The 21,712-nt window shown below is 24.1% G+C and overlaps 1 protein-coding gene across 1 annotated transcript; it reads left to right on the forward strand.

The window, feature by feature from the left end:
• The first annotated feature begins 14 nt into the window (after positions 1-14).
• Positions 15-21,201, forward strand: LOC145837132 (cGMP-dependent protein kinase 1-like). Its single transcript, XM_082944899.1, has 12 exons — positions 15-185; positions 659-844; positions 1,264-1,370; positions 4,936-5,078; positions 7,624-7,724; positions 9,057-9,311; positions 9,603-9,715; positions 12,661-12,823; positions 13,731-13,871; positions 14,514-14,654; positions 15,340-15,459; positions 21,049-21,201. Exons 1-12 carry the CDS (start codon positions 42-44, stop codon positions 21,199-21,201), a joined length of 1,767 nt encoding a protein of 588 aa, XP_082801025.1. The 5' UTR covers positions 15-41.
• The last annotated feature ends 511 nt before the right edge of the window (positions 21,202-21,712 follow it).

Consider the following 21,712-nt stretch of genomic DNA (forward strand, 5'->3'; position numbering starts at 1 on the left):
AAATAAATTTGCTTTAGGCTATCAACAACAACGAGTTCTTAATGCATTTATCACACGAACAAGTGGAGGGAATGATTGACTACATGAAAGTAGTAAAAGATTCCTCAAACAGTGTTATTATAAAAGAAGGGGATGTTGGTGATCGATTGTACATTCTTGAATCGGGCTTATTAGATGTTTCGCAAGTAAGCTTTTTCATATAAAATATTTTATAGAACGATTACGAGTGTAAGATTATTAGCATGACAGTCTAAAACTAAAATTATATTTTGTATTTAGTTTTGTAGTTTAAATATTGTTTATTAAGTAGAAGAATTTTGTCTAAAAAAATAAGTTTTTGCTTTTTAGCTAGCACTTACCGTTATGTGATTAAATAAAAGACTTTAATTTAATTTTAGTTCACAACTAGTATAACTTCTATTTCATTAAACACAGTTGAATTAAGTTTAATAAACTTTGTTTTAATGTATATAGTAAATCTAAAGTTCTGCTTTGGTCGTTTTATTGTTTTCATTACGTCATCATGAACTAAATTTTTATTTTAAACTTACCATTTTTTCTTTAAGTGTTCTCCAAGTTAAAACTTTTGCAAACTTTCTTAAGATAAATCATAAAGTTTGTATTTTATAAAAAATTACTGATATGTATGTTATTATAGGGATCAATTCCACTAGGTCAAATAAAAGCTGGTTCTGTGTTTGGTGAGCTAGCAATTTTGTATGATTGTAGTAGAACAGCCACTGTTACGTCAACATCAACTTCTAAACTATGGCAGCTTGAAAGAAAAATTTATCAAACTATCATGATGACATCTGCTAACGTAAAACAAACTGAACTTACAGAGGTTTAAAAATTATAATAAGGACTATACTTTAATCATTTCAAATTCTTATACTTTATCTTTCGATTAAACCTAAATTCAAATCGTTTTGAATCTCTACGTTAAACATAAAACTTAAATTAAAAAAATAGTCTAAATATAGTATCATTTTGATCTAAAAATAAACTTGAGTAAAATTCTACTTTTAATTGTTCTACATTTATTCAATGCTTTTTAAATAACTCTAAAACAATAAAGTTCAATACATTGTAGTACTGATAAATTTCATATTCTATAATTTTAATATATCTAGCACAATTAAATATTCAATTAATAATTTCTAAATGTAAATAAGTTTTGAACTTGAGTTAAGTTTTCTTAATCTATTAGCTCAACCGTAGACATACTGGATAATCTAAAAACTCATGACTTATGTTTTAAAGGCTTTAAAAAAAGTACCACTGTTCCGCACATTGCCAGAAAGAAAGCTCGTGAAGATAGCGGACGCTTTAGATGAAGACGTTTACAAAAAGGGACATTATATCATCAGGTATTTTTATTTGAATTTAGAAGCCACGTTCCAGTTTTTAAAGGTTTTTAACACTTTAAAATGATGTACTTAAATGTATTAATAATGATATTAATACTAAAAGAAAGATTAATGGGTAAATTTCATGTTTATAACTATTTTCCTTACAACAAGTACTAGCTTTTCTTGAAATATTTACTTAAGTTTATTTATTTAAATATTAAAAAGCTTAAACTTTAGTGACACGAAAAGTATTAAAACAAAAAATTGGCATAGACCTTTTATATAGTAATCAAAAAACTTCAAAAATTCTCTATTTACATTTAAATTTTTTTTAATTTTGGAACATTCAATTCAAATTTGGTTGATTCGTAAATGGATCGTGTGAATTTTTACTTACAAACACAAGTTTTTGTCCAAATGGTTCTATGATGCTATATATGAATAATATTTATACAAAAAAGCCACCTTTTTCTGTTTCGTCAATAATGTTGTTGACATTTAATAATTCAAACCGGTCACTACCAATTATAGTTGTAATCTCTTCAAAGACAAGTTTAAACTTTTTTTTAAATTTTATTATACTTTTAACATTTATGTAATTCTCATTGTCTCAGACGAAAAGACAGTATCATCAGTAAAGCGTTTGAAAAATTGTTCTGTTTTTCTTTAGCACTTGCAATCGAATATAACACGGTGCAGTGCATTATTTTCAATTGATGCTGAGTTTTTTAACCATTTATAGTTCTAATAGGTTTTTTGTAGAACAAACTGCCATTTTGAAATACTATATTTCAAAAATAGATAATTGAGAGATCGATTAGTATGTTTCTGATTAGTCTTGTGTAACTTATAAATTTCTGAAGAGCAGTATAAATACTAACTTTTATTAGCTCTTGATCGAGATATAGGTACAAACTTTGTATGTCTGCAGCTTATTAGTAGATATTTTTTTTCCGATTATATAAACTTGTTTTCTAGATAGCTTATTCTTTTAAATATGATTAACTTTCTTTATAATATTTTTTATTTTGTATTCAAAAAAATTATTACTATTTTTTCAAGAAGTTGTTCTAAAAAAGTAGTTACTTTAGTAATTGTTATTCTTCCTACGAACTGTACTAGTCGAACAAGTATGTCAAAAATGCTTTCTTAATTTACTTTGGGACTATTAAGTTTATTTGTTTGGAGTAATTAATATATCCTTATTATCGATAATATTATCACTTTAATAACAATAATTTACAACAAACAGTTTTTTATTAAAATAATTACTTCGTCTTTAATTTAGTTTTGGAATTTTTTTATTTCATTAGTTTTTACTGTTCAATTACAAAAAAACCATTATGTCTTACTAATTTGATTCTGTTTGTTTATAAACTAACCAAAAGTTAATTACACAAATTTTTAAATACAATGTTGTAATAGTTTTTTAAGTTAAGTCTTGTAGCAAAAATAGCTTCTAACTTATAACACTTTAGTTAAGATTATTTGGAACTTTCAAAAATAAAACAATATATGGTACTAAACTCAGAGAACTTTTAATGTTAAAAAACTATTTTGTTGAATTTATAATAAGAATTTTTTTATTAAATATTTTTTCATGTGAAAAGTATATATTTATTAAACAAGCATTTTTATGTGAACTTGTCTTTATTTAATAAGTTTTATCATGTTTTTCATACACTTAACAATGAGTTAAAGTACGTACCTGACTCTTCGTTTTATTCGTAGACTAAGTTACTGTAGTTTGTTAAAAAAATAGCTTTAATACTGTTTAAAATGAAAAAATATCTTATTTCAAAAATAAGTTTAAGTTGTACATATTGTACGACAAAACTGATAATCACATTACACAACCTTTACGGTATTTAAACAAATAAAGAAAGATAAAATATCTTAGACTAATATATAATACTTACAATTACTACAGTAGTTAAATTATTTATCAAACGTCAAAACAGAACAGAGAAATCAGTAATTAAAGAAGTATATTCAAATAATTACAAATATGACTTACACAAGTTTAGTATTTTTGATAAATATTGTGTTTTTTTAAAGAACTTTTATAGAATTAAACAATGCGACTTGTTTCATAAATTGTTTTAAACTGTTAATTTACAATGTGTTTAATTCTTTTATGATTCTAACTTTAGTACAAATTATGTTAATGTGGTTTTTTGAAAGTTTTTTAAACACACTTTTTATAATTGAAATTAATAGACGCTAAACGCCTGATTCTACTTTTTAAAACAAGTAAAAATATTTTTTACCTTCATTTAAACTTATACTTTAAAATATTTTATCTTTAAGAAAATAACATTTTTTAAGCCAAAAGTTATTCTGCCTTTTTTCATGACTTGTAAATTTAAACTGCTTTTAAAAATAAGGTATCACAGATAACGTTATAGTTTGTAAAACCTTAAAGACATATACAAGCATGCCCTCGGAAAACCAAATCATATGTTTTGGTACGCAAATAAATTAGCCGAATAAAGTATGTGCATACAAAAACAGTTATTCTAAAAGTAAAATAGTTTAGTATATTTACGACAATAATAAGTTGTCTTGTTTAGTTAAAAATCATCAGTAATTTGCTTTTTCTTACAGAAATATATGTAGAATTTTAGCATAGAATTTTTAAATAGAGTTAGATTATTTTTTCAGTCACTAGTTTTATATCAAATGAAATGTAGTACAAAATAAAACTTATACCTAAAACAGTTTAATAAAAATAAAAGCACCTATTTGTAAATATTTAATGATAGTAGTTCACATTTTCATTTAGATTTTTTTTAAAGAAAAATCATTAAATAATGATGTTTTTTAATAAAAAAATTAACACTTTTTAATACTTATTTTGTAATATTTGTATGAAGATTATGTAGCTGAAAGCTTTCTATACATTTTATAGATACAAACTAATAAAATATATAGCATTGTCCTTTGTTTGTTTTTAATTACTTGTTGTTACAAAAACTGCTGTTGTTAATATTAGCTATAAAAAAAAAATCTAATTTTTTGAAAGTTCTCATACTTGATATTTTATTTTTGTTTCAAGGCAATTAGTTAGGTGTATATCAAACAAGTTTAAACTAGCGTTAAAAAAGATAAACAAAAGTAAAATACTAATTAACAAAATTAAACTTATTAATTTTTATAAGTGTATTTCTGCATAAAGAAATGGATTTTATTGTACAATAATGACAGTATTACTGAACGATAAAATATACGCTAAAAAATTGGTCTAAGAAGCTGGTATACGAAAAAACCTTTCGGTTTTCGGAATTAAACCTATTGGTTATTCTTATGAAAAAACATGTTATAAAACTCATATCGGTTATCTTTATACAACTTTTTTTAAATTTCTTGAGTTCTTATAGTCAATAACAATCATAATATTACTGTATTACGATATTTTCTAAACAATTACTTTTTAACTGCTTTTTAACTTAGTTGTAAAAAGTAAGACAATTTTCAATGTCAAAATTTAAACAAATGCAAAAAAAAGTCTTAAACACTCTAACAAACATAAACTTTCTTAAATACTTTATTTCCTTTGAAACTATATACAATAAATTTCTAGACAAGGTACACGAGGTAAAACTTTCTACGTGATACAAAAAGGTGAAGTTGAGATAACAGTAAAAGAGGGTCAGAATGAAAGATCAGTTAGAAATTTAGGAAAAGGGGATTACTTTGGAGAAAAAGCATTGAGAAGTGAAAGTGGTAAACGTTTTTATGTACTGCTAAAAGATAAAACGCACTGATAGATAGTTTACTATACAAAAAAGTTTAACAATTAAGTTTTAGATTATAATTTTTTAAATTGCTTGAAGTTTTTTTTTGTGTACTATCACTTGAAATACTTTTTAATGAAGTTAAACTTTATAAAAAAGTATTTCTAAAATTAGGAAAATTAACAAGTACTTATTTTTAATAGGAACATTTTTATAATTCTATTGATATACTTTACTAAAAATATTAATATCTTACAAAGTTTTTTCTTTTAGTGATTTTTTAATAGTTCATTAAAAAAAACTAAAAAGTTTCAACATACTTCGTACAGTTTTTCTAACATAAGGTCGCATTGTATAGCTATATGAACTAAATTTGTTTTATTTAAGGGAACGGAAGTTTTTAGCTAAAAAATAGCAATAATTGTCTGATAATCTACAAATACATTTAGCACGCATTGTTATCTACAAATTTCAACCCTTTTAAATAAAAATAAAACAGTTTGGTATAATTAAATATAACTCATTTTGAATTGCAAGAACTGCTACTTGTACATTTTCTTTGTATTTAATTACCATCTAAGACTTGTTTTCCTCTATTAAAGCTTTTTTGTAAAATATTCATTTTAGTTCTTAGCAAGCTTCAAACTGTATTAAAAAATAAAACAAACATCAATTAAAGTGAGTTTTAAAAAGTGTGCAATATAAAGATTTTAGGTATTGAATAATTTCTAAAATTTTAAGTTTAGCTGTAACTCTTTAAAGAGTTTTAAATACTTATATATATAAAAATAAAAAGCAAAATATATTCATAAAAACTCTTAAGCTATTTGTTTATAATTTAATAATAAACATTAAACTGAACCTCACGATTATCAACAACAATCCATGCGATGTTCTGCGACCTAGTTTTGTCCTTATTAGGACTTATGGAGCATAAATAGTCACGAAAAACTGTTGATTTATTAAACTAAACGTGAATAAATACTTTCACATTAAAGTGTACGTTTTTAGGCAGTCAGAAAAATTAACGTAACTAAATTATCACAACTCAATGTCTTCTTTGAAATTGTCAATTTTAATGAAAAATTACAAAAATAAGTTTTTTGCCTTTAACAGCTTTTTACTAGTAGTAATGTTTTTAACTATCATCAGAAAGCCTCTAAAATTGTCAGATATTTTCTTAAAGTTAAAAGTATTGGTCAAACCAAAAAAAAAACTTCATTCTATCAATGGTTCAAATTTAACAAAGAGGTTTTTTACTCTTATGGTTATGACGATGAGACAAAAGTTAATCAAACTTGCAACATGTGACGAAACTTGGTTATATTTCTAGGTTTATAACTTCCAACTTTCTTGTATGTTGAACTTATTACTGTTTAATATTCTGATAATTTTATCTGAAAATCTAGTAGTTTCTGCTTAATGCGACTCAAATATAAGAAAATTTACTCGTAATAGCTTACTAATTTTTGAGAAGCTAACAATGATTCACTGTTTTAATCAATAAGTTTTAGTGTTTTAAAACCTTCATTGACAAGTTTTTAGAGTATCAGAATACATCTATGCGATAGTTGTAGTACTTCTTGCGTGTTTTAAAAAATAGAATGACACTGTATACCACTTGATGTCTTTACTACATAATAGATTGGTCGTAAAACATTAACTTTCTATTATTTTAATCAGTTTTGAATTGTATAATAGACCGATGGTTCTTACAATGTGCAACTGCATAGTATTTTGGATATAAACTATTTTGCTTTTCACGTAAAATATATAAATACCAATGTTAATACTATTATTTTGTCTAAACTATACTATATAAAGCTAATTCTAACATTAATTAACAACTCTAAACACGTTATTTGAACACTAAAATCATATAAAAATAGTGATTTTGTTGAAATTATATGTTTTTTATAGTCTAATGTGGTCATAATTTATATTCCAGTAACTTACTGTGCACAGTTTTCGAAAAAATTGACAAATACCATAGTAGATCATCAGTTATTGACTGTTATTTGGAAAAACCAAACAAGCAAAGTACTCTTTTTAACCTAGAATTGAATAACTTTTGAATTTAAAACCATTATTGAATTAAACGCAACTATTTTACCTAAATACTGTACATATACATTCAAAATATTGAAACCAATGGTGGTTGGTGTATATTTATTTGCATTAAAAAAGGTGTTGATGTAAAAACATTTGAAAAATATATGTTTTAAAGAACCACCCAAGCTGATAAAAAATAAACAGTTATGTGATATTAAAACGTTCGAAAAAATAAATTTCAGAACTATTCTAAATAATTTGAGATTATATATATTCTAAAATAAATAGGTATATCAATACTGAATATTTCTTAGCTTATTTTCTAGAAAATCCGAACTAAACTTTTTCTTTAGTGTAAACTTATCTTAAAATTTATTGTCAAGAATCTAAAATGAGTACTACTTTTATATGTTTTATTGTTTTAGTTGTTTCTATTAGTTGCTAAATAGTTTATGCATTATATAACAATATTATTTTCAAAGGTTTACGGAGTTCAAATGTAATAGCATTATCAAATGAGGTTAGGTGTCAAACTCTTGACAAAGAAGCTTTCTTGCAACTTATTGGAAATCTTGCTGACAAGGTAAAGTTTTAAGTCATAAGTATTTATATATTACAAGTTAGTTATATTTTCTCGATCAGTAACTATAACAATATACTTTCTAATAGTTGTTATAAATTTTAACAATATTTAACAGCGTTTTATTTTTCAGTAAGGTCAATTAAAAACTATTGCTTTTTTAAATGAATTTTAAAAGTGTGAAGCTAATAGTTGGATTACTTGTGTTGAGCTATAAAAAAATAAGGATTTAAATTTTATCTAAACAAATTCAAAATTTGTAATAATTTTGTAACTTTTTTTGTAAAACTTTAATTAACCTGTAAAACTAAATAACTTCTATTTTCCGGTTATGAAAATATTTTTATTAGTTTTTTTTATCATTTGTAATAGTTTTTAGTTACATCATACTAGTTCTGCTAAAACAGGGGTTCTCAAACTCATTTTCATAATCGCCTCCTTGGTAGTGAATTAAAAAGTAAGTAGTGCAAATTTCAAACTTTTTGTCAATTGTATTTCATATTTTTTACTCTTCACTATAAACCCAAAAATATTTAATGCTAGTTTCAAATCTCCCGTCATATCCATCATTTTTTTTTCTTCATGAAAACCCAAGAATATCTTTTGTAAGATAGTTTTTGTAACAATTCTATAACTGCTCAAAATTTTTAAATTGCTTCCTTACTACTTATTTACCCCGACGTACTTAAGTCTCCAAAAAAAGAATGATATCGCCCCCTTTGGAAAATCCTGTGCTAAAATATGTTCTAAATAAGGCACTTGTAGATCTAAAGTCTACCTAATGGCACTTTTGAAAATTGCATTACATATATGTATATATATTTAGAAAATGGCAGAAATTAATTAAGTAAACCGTTATTTGCCCTAAAAAATAACTTCATCTAGATAAAAACAAAGTTTTACATGATAATATTCAACAAAAATAATGAGTTTTATGTTAAAAAAATTAAGATTTCCAAAACTCGTAAAAAGAATTCTAAAAAAAAAATATGAATGCAAAAATGAAATATTTTCCTATTTTAACGTGAAACCCTCAACATGATTTTGAATAAAAACATACTAGTCACGTTATAGAAATATTACATTTTATCGGCTTTTTTAAAACACAGGAAATTGAATTTTTTCTTAATTATTACTTTTTCTTAGCACCCATCGGTTACAGATAAGATTTATTAATTTAATCTTAATGGAAATCCAGTTAAAAGTTTAATTCTTTAGCAAGTAAAGTGGTTAACGTATATCCTTGAATGTATCAATTTTCGTAAACTATTCACGTGATAAGTTAAAGTTTGTTAAAAGCTGTTGATTAAAAAGTAGTAAGTTTATATCCTTTAGGAATACATAGAAACAGGACTAGTGACGTCGTTATCACGAACATCTAACCGAAACTCTCGAAGCTCGTCTTCAAGAACTATTAGTGTAGCTACCATTGAAATGCCAAAAAAAAAGACAAGATCTTCACTTGAAGATGTGAAACTAGAAGATTTAGAATTTATTGGTGTGTTAGGCGTAGGAGGATTCGGTAGAGTTGAGTTATGTAGAAACAAGTTAAAACCAGAACAAACTTTTGCTCTTAAATGCATGAAAAAAGTTAGAACTAAAATTACTTTGAATTATCATATATAGATATAAGTACTCATTTTTTATTTTGTAGTTTTTTTCATACCAAACATGCAATAGCAATAGCTTGTTTGGTATAAACTCTTAGTTTTAATATCTAAAAAATTTTTGTTTTGAGTTCTAAGAATATTTCAATGCGTAAAGAAGTCTTTTTTGATTAACCAAGTTTATCATTAATTCTTGAAACTTATGTGCAAAGCTTTTTAAATTATCTATAAACTTTGCTTCATGGAGCTTTTATCAAAACTAAGATTTAAAAAGGTACACATATTGGAAACTAAGCAAGAAGCCCATATATTTTCAGAGAAACTAATAATGAGAGATGCAGATCATCCGTTTATTGTGCAACTGTTCAAAACTTTTAGAGATGATAGGTAAATTGTTAATTGCTTATCTTTTAAATTAAATAATAATAAAAATAAACTCAAAAGGTTTAGAAATTCTAAAAGGTATTTACTTTTTTTTACACATAAACTTGTATGAATACAGAATAAAATAAAACTAAACTTAGTACATGTTTTAGACTAAAACTAATAGAAATATTTTATGAGCTTTAACGTTTGCTAAAAATAACTTTCGTCTAAAATTTTTACATAAGTTTAAAAAGAGTTAAATATGCTTTTAAATGCTTATTACTTTTAAGTATTTGTTCAGCAAATGCTGCTTACTCAGAAACAAATAATTTTCTTTAATCGTAGTTTTAATATAAAATATGTTTGAAGTTGTTCAGCTAAAGAAAAAATAATACTTTAGTTCTGTAAACCGTATTTTTTTTCAAAAAGAATAAAATTTGAGTAAAGACGTTTTTTATAAATTATTTAAATAAAATATTACTAACAAAAATAACTGAATTTTTTTTTGTAAATAATTCAAAATATTTATAAAACGTAGTATTTACTACCATATTTAACTGTAAAAAACTAAAACTATTGTATTAAAGGAAATAAAAATAAACTCAAGCAATTTTTTAAACGAGATGTTAGATTTATACTAAAATATCAGTAGCATTAAATAAAATTGTTTTATCTTTTATTGCTAAAAATTTTTCACTTGCTTTTTAACAAATTGTAACCAAAATATCATTTTCACAATCAATTTAAATACATTATCTAAATCAGTGGTCGTCAAGGTGTACACTGGAGCACACTAGTGTGCATGAAAATTATTTTGAAGTGTACAAAACTTTTAGGGTACACAAAACTCATTTAGAGGTGCACAAAATTTTTAGACTACAAAAAAAACATCCAGTTTTTTTAATAATGTTTATTTAGTTTAAGCGAGAATAAATTTATAAATAAAACATTTTAAGAGTACTGTACTGAGAATTTTGTAGTGATTGCGGAGATGTGTTCAGTTAATAAGTATATAAGACAAAGCCATATAAATAAAATATCATTGTGCAAACAAGGTAAACCAAATAGAAAGGTTCATTAAAAACAGGATCAAATGTTAAATTCTAGTTTTTGTTGTTAAAAGGTTTGCATGTAAATATAAACTGAAATAATGTAAAATGAGTTATTACTTTAAAGGAGAAATGCTTAGTTAAAGTGTTTACGTAGTAACACCACTAGCGGCACTTATTAAAATTAGATCTTAGGGTGCACCGATTTTATTTTTTGAATTTTGGTGTACACAGATTTTGATTAGCTTGACGACTACTGATCTAAATGCTAATAAGTTTATTATTATGTGGAATTTATTGCGTTCAATTATTTTCATCTGAGCATTGTCTCTACTCTAAAACTACTTTAATATTTTTTTATTAACGATCACCTCTTAGGTAGTTATAACTACGTTAGATTTTTAATAATTCTTTGTTTTACTTATGATTAGTTTTTATTAATAATAGTTACAATAAACTTTTAGTAGTTTTTAAAATTTGTAATGTTTTAAAAAGTTTATTTGTCCAAGCCAATATAACATAGGTACGGTAGTGAGCATAAAGTATTTTTGCTGTTACTAGAAATCTTTAAGTAATGACAATATTTTAAAGCGTGTTACATTTTATAATAGTTTAGTTTTTTTAAATTAAAGCTTTAATATTCCTTTCTTTTCTAATGCAACTATTTTTAATAAATAATAAAACTAAAAACCACCTATCTAGTTATACTGTTGCTGATATTTGCTTAAATATTTAAAAAATTTGTACTTATAAAACTTTAAAAATATAAAGTTTTCTAAAATTACTAAATTATAAATTTTATAACAAGCTGTTAATATTCTAAGTAACTTTTTTTTTGATGAAGAACGTTGTTATGTTTTTGATTGAGCACCAACACTACAATCGTACTTAAATATTTGTATGTATAACATTATTTTTTTAGTAAAAAATAGCTTACAACCTTTTATTGTTCGTATAAAAACAACAAAAGTGTATAAAATAGTCCGCCGGTAGTCGAAATCAGCTTAGCGTAGCATACTAACAGGACCAAAATAGCGGCATTTACAAAGCAGATAGAAAGTATAGCAAATCTATAAAAACAGGAGTGTAATGAATATAAAAAGCTTCATTCTTTCGACCCTACTTCTTTATATTTTGTTTCTTCACTTGCTTTATGTACACCGTGTGCACTTTGCTTATAAGCTTTTTTTCCAAAAGCGTTTAGCAAAAGGAGGAATGTAGTTTGGTAAAATCCTCTAAAAGCTCTATTCCTGGACAAGACGTTAAAAGGTATCCAATAGGTGTGCGACTCGATAACCGAAAGGTTCTTCGTGCACTAGGTCCTAGAACCAAACATTTTGAGAATATTTTATTGTCGTTCTATAAACTATACTATTCAATCATCAGTATATATTAAGGTCAGTGTTTACTTTACACCCATCGCTTCAAGCTTACAAATGTCTTTGAAACGTAGCCTAATCAACAGATGTTCTGTTTGTCTCCGATAAAAACTCTACAAAAAGTATAAATGGAACTTTTGAAATGCACTAGTTAGTCATCTTTCGATTTTTGCCAAGCCTACGTTAATTCAGAGTGATTTATAAGATGCTGAGGCTAGTCTAAATAGAATTTTTATTCAAATAGAAAAAATAAATAAAAATTAGAAAAGTTATTAGTTTACTATGTTTAGTGCTTTTTTTTTATATTTTCGATCTAATTTAGTTCGGAATAACTAAATCTTAGGATTTTTTTTACAAAAGTCATGTATTAAATGCACTTTTTAAAAAAGTACAGAAATAAAAATTCGTTCAAACTACGTCGCTGTTTTATAGTAGAAAATGAATATGTTATAATTATACTCTATCATAGTTTTAATTATAACCTGGAATTATATTGACAAAAACGTATTAAATCTTAAGTTTCAATATTATTTAAAAGATATGTCTACATGCTGCTTGAGGCTTGTTTAGGAGGGGAGCTGTGGGCAAAACTACGCGATGAAGGCAGTTTCGATGAAGAAAGAACTAAGTTTTATTCTGCTTGTGTCATTGAAGCAGTCGACTATCTCCACGTTAGAGGGATCATTTACCGAGATTTAAAAGTTAATAAACTATTTACTGCATCATTTTCAAATGATTTTAATTTAAAGTTTAAAACAAAAGTCAAATTATATATGTTACATAAAAATAACGACAAAACAGCAGTTAAGTTTAAATAACACAAAAAATATGTTAAAGCTCTATAGAGTTTTTCACTTTGAATAAAATAATTAATTGAATCGAACTGAAAATAAACATAACCATTTTATTGTCGTAAACAACAGCAACAGACTTTACCAGGTAGAAAACAATAAACTTACTTTTTTGTCTTAATAAAGTGTAGTAAAACTTATAAATTGTTTCATGTTCTACATAAGTTTTTCTTAATTTTTATTCATTTGTAAGCTATTTTTATATATTAATTAAGATTATATTTTAATTTAATTTATTTAATCATGTTTTAGTTATCATATTTATAGAATACATAATTTAAAATAAATTTAAAGACCAGGATAATTATTCTTATCTCTAAATCTAAGAATATTTTTCTAATAAGTTTTATTTTTCATATTATAAAAGTTGTTTGACTAATAAGTTAAGCTTATTTTTTATGAAAATAAAAAATGTGAGTTTGAATTTGAAATTGTATGAATTTAACTTATTATTTTTACCATACGTAAAATGCTATTTTTTATTTATCATAATAAAATAGAATGTGTACATAAATAAAAAAGTTCTAAAATACTGCTTAGAATTTTTATAAGTTATTTTAAACATATAATAAACACTAAGTGAAGTGTTTTAAAGAAGTATTATAAAATACATTTGCTTTATAAATATTTTAGTTCACGAAACTGTTAATAGTAATAAATTAATAAACAAATTTAAGATAGTTATGTTCATCTTTACTCACTTCTGTTTTTTCATTCGTTTTTTTTCACATAATATTCCTTTTTTTTTTTCTTACAGCCTGAAAATGTCTTGTTAGACAGTAGAGGCTATGTAAAACTAGTAGATTTTGGATTTGCTAAAAAAATAAATCATGGTCATAAAACGTTTACATTCTGTGGAACACCAGAATATGTAGCACCTGAAGTTGTTTTGAACAAAGTTAGTCTGGGAGCTTAACTATTTTTTTCTAAATTTTATTTTTACTGTTATTTAATAACGCTTTGTTAAATTAAAATCCAAAAGCTTATTACTTAAGTAACTGTTTTATCAAGTCAAAAAAAAATCTCACATTTATAAACTTTTGCTCTTAAATATACATATGGCTTTAAGACTTCTGACAAAAAAATCAATGTTGTTTAACAAAACTATAATTTTCTTACTAAAATGTATAAATAAATTAAAATTACTCATAATTTTTGTTTAAAAATTAAATAATATAGTTTTAAGACTTAACTAGCTCAATTAAAAGCTTTGAAAAATGCTAAACTTACAAAAAAAAATTATATACTTTGTATGAAAAAAGTATACAAATTTTAAATTCTCAGCTCCAAAACATTTTTCAATAGATCTGTATAAGTTATTTTGTCCTTGAGTAGTTTTTTAGTTTTTAAATAAATTTTTAATTGTAATTTATGTTTGTAATGTTTTATACATTCTAGTTATTAAGGTATATCCTATATTTGATAACTTAAATTGTTTATATGATCATTTAGTTTTAAAAACACTTCGGTAACAATTTTGTTTGAATTGGTTTAAATAAACCGTATGAATAGTTTTGCAAACTAGTATTCTGCATTTCAGGGACATGATTTTGCAGTCGACTACTGGGCATTTGGAATTCTTATGTTTGAGATGCTAACTGGAAATCCTCCTTTTACTTCTTCTGATCCAATGAGAACTTACAGATTGATATTAAAGGGGATTGATGCAATAGACTTTCCAGTAATTTTTTAAACAAAATAAGTACACTTATGATGTTTACAAACATAATAAATGCATAGCAGTTTTAGTTACGTTGATGCGTTTTATATAATGACATAGTCTTAAGAACTAACTTTTGTTTAACTTTTTATAAAGCCCTAACTTAAAATAAAGCAAGATAACTGATTAATGAAAATTAAAAATATTTTTTAGTTTATTATAAAGACAAACAAGATTTAAAATATATAGTATCATTAATTTACGTTTTAATCAAATATACTCGATATTTTCCCTTTAAACTCTAACTGTCATTCTAAGTTATTTTAAGCAAAAAAATGTTTAATGACACACAGTTGTGTATTAAAACTGTATAAACTTTATACTTTTCATTTTATTGTTAAAAAGATGAACAAATTTTTGGTCACCATAAGGATTTTAATAAACATTATGATTAAAGTCTGTATACGAAATTTTTAAAGATGTTTGAATTACAAAACTCCTAACTAAAACAAGTTAAAGTAGTTTTAGAAAAGTATATAGTAAAATAAGCACATTGTGTTTTTTTTTTTAAATAACAAACCAAACCAAAAATATTAGAGACAAGCTTTAAATATAAAAAAATAAGTTTAAATGAATCTAAAATATTCTATTTAATATTCTATAAGTTAACTTTCAATAATAATTTAAAAAGTTTATTTAATTTCAGTGGAAAGTAAAAAAACCTGCACAAAACTTAATTCGACGGTTGTGTAGAACGAACCCGTCGGAAAGAATTGGTAATTTGAGGGGTGGGATCAATGAGATTAAAAATCATCGCTGGTTTTCGGTAAGCCTTATGTTGTTTTAGTACACTGATCAATAAGATATAATATCAGTTTTTGTAATTACATTAAATATAGTTATAAACCTTGTATAATACAAATAAATAAGTTAAAAAACTGTATGGATTAAAGTGCTTAATACTAGAGAGCTTAATTATCAAAAGCTTATTCAACAGATTGTTATTCAGCTGACAATGTTTCACCTAAAAGGATCTTCAGAGCTCTAATCAACAATTAAAATAACATGAAGCACACAAATATACAGTAAGATTAAGTAGTGAGAAAGTAGGTAGTAATTAATTAGACATAATAACTATATATTTTCAAAGTAAATTTAAGGATAATTAGCTGGAAAAGTATGTTTTAAAAAAGTTGGTAAAAACACTTGTCAAAATTAATTGTTAAAAATAAAAAAATACTCAACAGTAAATAAATAAATAAAAACTTATGGTAGTAAAATAAACATAAAAAAGGTTAAACAACAGTTCATAAATTAGAATTAACAAGATCTAAAATGGGGGCTAATGAAGTTAGTTCTTTTCTTATGTTAAGTGGTTAAACTCTCTCTGCTTCAGCAATGGCCATTCTTTCAAGACTAAAAATGGAACAATTATCTGTCTTTCTTGGTACTAAGCTGTTAATTTTATATAGCTATTGCCATTTAGTTTAGAAAAAGATGCCATTTAAAGATTTTATGAGAAGCAAGCAAATCGGATAAAATGTGCAATTGTAGAACTAAGCTCAATTGACAATTTAATGGTGAATGCCTTTTTAAGGGTATATAAAAAGCTATCGTCAGGGATAAGGAAATATAGGTTTAACCGGAGTTTCTTTTGAAGCAAGATGGCAACAGCACATATTATTCTCGAGAAATCTCAAGCGACAGCCTTGTCTAAACTTGCTATATCAAATAACATCCAGTTCTCTGAAATTAAATTGCAATTGCTATATAAAATTAACCGCTTAGTACCAAGAAAGACAGATAATTGTTCCATTTTTCGTCTTGAAAGAATGGCCATTGCTGAAGCAGAGAGAGTATAACCACTTAACATAAGAAAAGAACTAACTTCATTAGCCCCCATTTTAGATCTTGTTAATTCTAATTTATGAACTGTTGTTTAACCTTTTTTATGTTTATTTTACTACCATAAGTTTTTATTTATTTATTTACTATTGAGTATTTTTTTATTTTTAACAATTAATTTTGACAAGTGTTTTTACCAACTTTTTTAAAACATACTTTTCCAGCTAATTATCCTTAAATTTACTTTGAAAATATATAGTTATTATGTCTAATTAATTACTACCTACTTTCTCACTACTTAATCTTACTGTATATTTGTGTGCTTCATGTTATTTTAATTGTTGATTAGAGCTCTGAAGACCCTTTTAGCTGAAATATAATAATGCAAATATGCCATATACGGCGTACTAGGATTTAAGTAAAGATGGAATATTATACAAGTTTCAAGACATTTTTAATTGAAACAAATGTTTTAAATAATAAGCTGTTTCAAAATTTAAAAACTTTTTTTTTGATCATTTAAAACTTTTTTTCACTAATTTAATCATTTAGAATTCAAAACTTTTATCTTGCACGTTTCAACTTTTGTAAATTTCTAACTCGATCATTTCTAGTGCGATAAACTTTTAACTCGATCTTCTTAATTTTGTCTTCTCTAACTAGTACGTTTTTAAACTGATTTTTTCTTACTCGATACGTTTATACATTTTTTAGTAGCTCATCATGAATCTAACGTTTTTTTATTCAAGGCCTCTATATTCAAAACAAAAATAATTTCTAATTTAGTTCTAACTTAAATTTACTCTAGTACTAAATTAACTTTAATCTCATTTAAGTTTTATTTATCTTTAAAATATTTAAACTTTTTTTAAACGTAAGGGCTTAGAAAAACAATATTAGAAAATAAAAACAGTTAGGTACTTATTGAGATAGAAAAGTTTAATTAGAGACGTACTAAGATAAAAATTATCAAGTTAGAAGCGTATCGAGTAAAAATAAGTTAAGTTAGAAAAGTATTAGTTTAATATGCTCAAGAAAAATAACTTTTTAACAATTAATTTTTTATAATATATGTTTTAAATTAATGATAGTTACAAATAAAAAAACATTGATACAACTAGGGTAAAAATGTTGTAAACCTTTCTTATCTATAGCTTAGCTTAAATGGAGTAAAAACTGCTGTAGTTGTTTGAAATTATATAATATTTAAAACCTGTAAATTTGCAATTTTAAAGTTCTACAAAATATGACGTTTTCCACTTTTAAACAAACCGGTGCTAGATTTCTGCTTCAGCTTTTAAATAGAATCTTATAAATAAATATTTTTGTTTAGCAAAATGTTCATAAAACTTTACTAAAACTTGCGAGGTATTTCTATTGGTAATTTGTTGCAACAACTAACATATTTAAAAAATCTAAAATGCTATTGAATAGCTATGACAATTAGACTTTTTTAGTTAAAGTATTATCAAGAAATATGTTAACAGTTTGTTTAAGTTTTAGTATGGTTTCTAAGTTCTGAATGTTTTAAGTTAAAAAATATGAATACGTTTTTATTTAGAATTTGTTAGTACGTATTAAAACATGCGTATAAAAGTAATAAATTCAACGAAAGTATAAGCTAGTTATACTTTTTTTCGCTGTTACTTTTTTAATTTCTTATAAAGTTTATGAAATAAAAACATGCTTTATCATTGTTTAATTTAACACGATCTTTTTTAATTCTTCATATATTCTATTAAGTTTTTGTTTTGTCTCTATAAATCAGTATCAATCAAATATATCCTAGAGCCGATCTTTTCTAACTCGCAATCATTTCAAGTTCGATCATTTTAAACTTGATAGTTATATATTTTATTATTTAAACTTTTTATCTTTTTATGCATAACAAATTATTGAAACTAAAACTAAATTTCTCTCAAAAATATTACAGTTTGTGTTTGTTTTTACTTAAAAAATGGTTTTCCTCGAAACTTTTTCCTACTTTGTTTATTTTATTTTACAGAATACCTTATAAATTTACATGTTACTTAACTACATTTGGAACAATATTTAGTTTTTTTTATGATGTTATAAGTCTTAGCAAATGACTCATTTAATAGTATTTAAGCTTTAATTTACAAAATTTTGTTGTTTTATAATCTAAGTTAAACTATAACTTAAAAAAAATATTTTGCATTGAATTTAACCTAGGCTTGGTTGTTTAATAAATTTACTTAAAAGTTGTTTAATTTAGTTTTTATTTTATTTCGATGTACTACAGTTTATTTTTTTTTTATTAAGCATTTAATATCTTACTAAATAAAGTTAAAGTAAAAATTCTAAATTAGAAAAAGCTTATTTTATACTTTCTTTATAAAAATATATAGTATTTTTTAGGAAATTTGTATGTTTATTATATATGATAAGCAAAAACTATAAGTTCTCTAAAAAGTACTATATCTTTTAATAAAGAAAGTATAAAATAGATTGTTACCCTTTCAACAATAAAAAGTTTAAAATGATGAAGTTTAAAATGATCAACTTTAAAATAAATAAGTTTCCAATAATCGAACTTTAAATGATCGCAACTAAAAAATAGTATACCTTTACTTATATAACCATTTGTATTTTCGTCTTATGAAAAGAATTTTTAAAAAATTACTAGAAGTTTAATTGAGTTACCAAACGGAAAAGAACTCGTTAGCTAAAAAAGTTGCTAAAAATTTTTTTAAGTAACTATTTTCTTTGCAGAAAAATAGAAAACAATATAAAAGTACTTTTTTACACTAAAGTTATAATAACAACGATTTAGTTATTAAATGACTATAGGAAGAGATACACCTAAATCATTCAATATAGATCCTTCTATGAAACTTGATAACAAAGAAATACCTTAAACATTTAAAACAGTTTTTAACTATTCAAAAAAGTCTGCCATTAGTTTTTTTTTTAATTAGTTTAAGGTTTCTTAAAAAGAAAATACAATAAACAATTAAATAAATCATAATTAGTCTCGACGAGAGGCGTGTTTTGACTGGTTTTCTGGAGCCTGTGCAACTCGTGAAAAAATGATAAAAAATATTACAGATTACTCACTAAAAACTTTTTTTAACCAGAAACTTTATATATGTTAATAGATTAGGTTGAGCTTTTTTGCTAAGTTTTAAATGCCGAATATTGATATTTAAGTATGTAAACATTAGAAAGTTTCACTATTTTCTGATGCTAAACTCAATCTTAAGATGAAACTTTTTAAACTAAAATTTAACTGTGATGTCATTTTTAATTATAGCCTATTTGTAAAGCAGACATTTTATTAAGTTGATCAAAGTTTTTATCTAATAAAAATTACTAAGTCAATAAATGATGAATTTTGAACTATTTTACCATGATATTTTTATAGATTTATATTTGAGGTTCTAATCTGAACAAAAGTAGTTCTCAACTTATTTGAAAATAAGGAGACAAATATACAACATTAATTAATCAAAATTCCATTTGTAAAGTTCAGTTTCACCCTTTAAGGGATCTTCAGTTACAATTTAAATCTTATTCAAATAGAATCATTCTATTTATTGTTCTATCTGGATAAGATTTAAATTGTAACTGAAGATCCCGTAAAGGGTGAAAGTGAGTTTTACAAATAAAATTTTGATTAATTAATGTTGTAAGGTACTTTGATAATAATTGTTTATATTATAGTTTTATTTATCTAGTTTCAATGCTTGTTATCCACTAAAAACTGATCATTCCCTTTAAACTATTCGGCCACGACATTAGTATAGTGACAGTTAAATTTTTTCTTTATATGGATGTTTAATTAAAAATAAATATTTTTTTAAAGATACTTAATTGCATCAGTAATGTTTAATTCTAAAATCATTTCATTTAAAGTGGCATTTCAACTTCTATAAATAAAATTACCTAATACTCAATAATTTAGCTAAAAAAACTGTTTATAACATGTAAAGGAAGTTAAAATTCAACTTGTTAAAAAAATGGATTTATTCATAATGATAAGGTCATTGAGCGAAATACTATTTTTTAAATAAACTTTTGAGAAAATTAAATACAAAAACAAAAATTAATAAACATTGACGATAATTATTAATTATTTAGTTAAATATACATATTTTTGTTTACATTATGATAAAAAGTTATATAGCATAATATTAGATATATAATATATTTTCTTAAGGGTTTTATTAAAGTTTAAGAAAAAATAATACAGGAAAGACTCTCTTTAAGACAGAAAAAAAAAAGTACTACGCCACTTGAAAAAGTTTAGAAAAAACCCTGGTTTTGATATTTTATCTAACATGCTGATATCAATTTAGTAGTTAAAAAAAACAAAGTATAAAAGTTTAGACATTTATTAGAACATTGTTGTTAAATTTAAAAAAAATCTTTTATGCAACTTTAAAAGATAGAATTTTAAGTCTAGTTTAAGGAGGAAAAAAATACATTACAAATATAACAAAATAGTGGTTGTTTTGTTATACTAACTATATAATTATTTTACCGATAATGTGCAAAAATATATCAACTTAAGTAAAAAATATAATATATTTATAATTTAAACTACCAGGGGTTCGATTGGGATAGTTTAAAACTTCAGCAGTTGGATGCGCCTTGGGTGCCAGAAATTATGAGTAATGTAGATATTAGAAATTTTGATGACTTTGAAAAAGAAGATGAAAAAGTTCCTGTTGAATTATCTGGTTGGGATGATGGATTTTAAACTTTATTAGCTTTTGGTTACTTAGATTAAACCATCATCTTTACAAAAATGTTATAAAGTTATTTTATTAGAAACTAAAATGAAAATTTTTAATCTAAATATTGTGTTACAGTAAATTTATTTAAATAAAATAACTGTTTATAAGCTGAATAGCGAAAAAAATAATTTTAAGCTACACTAAGCTTACAATATTTGCCCAATTTTGTTAGTTTATATATTTTATGTGATCAACATTTTATTTACTATGACAATCATACAAAAAAACTAGCGAGTTGTTTTTTGTACAAGTAATGATTTTTTGATAGTGGTTAAAAACTTTTCAATGTAACTGATTCTACTATGACTTTAAACTTCTTTTATTAAAAGCTGGAAACGTGAAAATCAAAAATAAAAACCAATAAAAATTACGTTGGGCAGAAAATTATTAGTTTGTTCTTTTTATAGAATGATTATTAAAGTTTCAAAACATACTATAAATAAAATAAAGTACTAAGTTTAAAAAAAGATTTCC

Source organism: Thalia democratica, chromosome 5 (genome assembly GCF_965202585.1).
Source record: "Thalia democratica chromosome 5, ktThaDemo2.hap1.1, whole genome shotgun sequence".
In the NCBI taxonomy this organism is placed as follows: Eukaryota; Metazoa; Chordata; class Thaliacea; order Salpida; family Salpidae; genus Thalia; species Thalia democratica.

Excerpts from the sequence above, each read along its gene's own strand:
- LOC145837132 (XM_082944899.1), top strand. The coding sequence starts at position 42 with ATGCATTTATCACACGAACAAGTGGAGGGAATGATTGACTACATGAAA. Across the intron at positions 7,725-9,056 it reads TTGGAAATCTTGCTGACAAG|GAATACATAGAAACAGGACT; the intron begins GTAAAGTTTTAA and ends TATATCCTTTAG. Across the intron at positions 12,824-13,730 it reads TCATTTACCGAGATTTAAAA|CCTGAAAATGTCTTGTTAGA; the intron begins GTTAATAAACTA and ends TTTTTCTTACAG.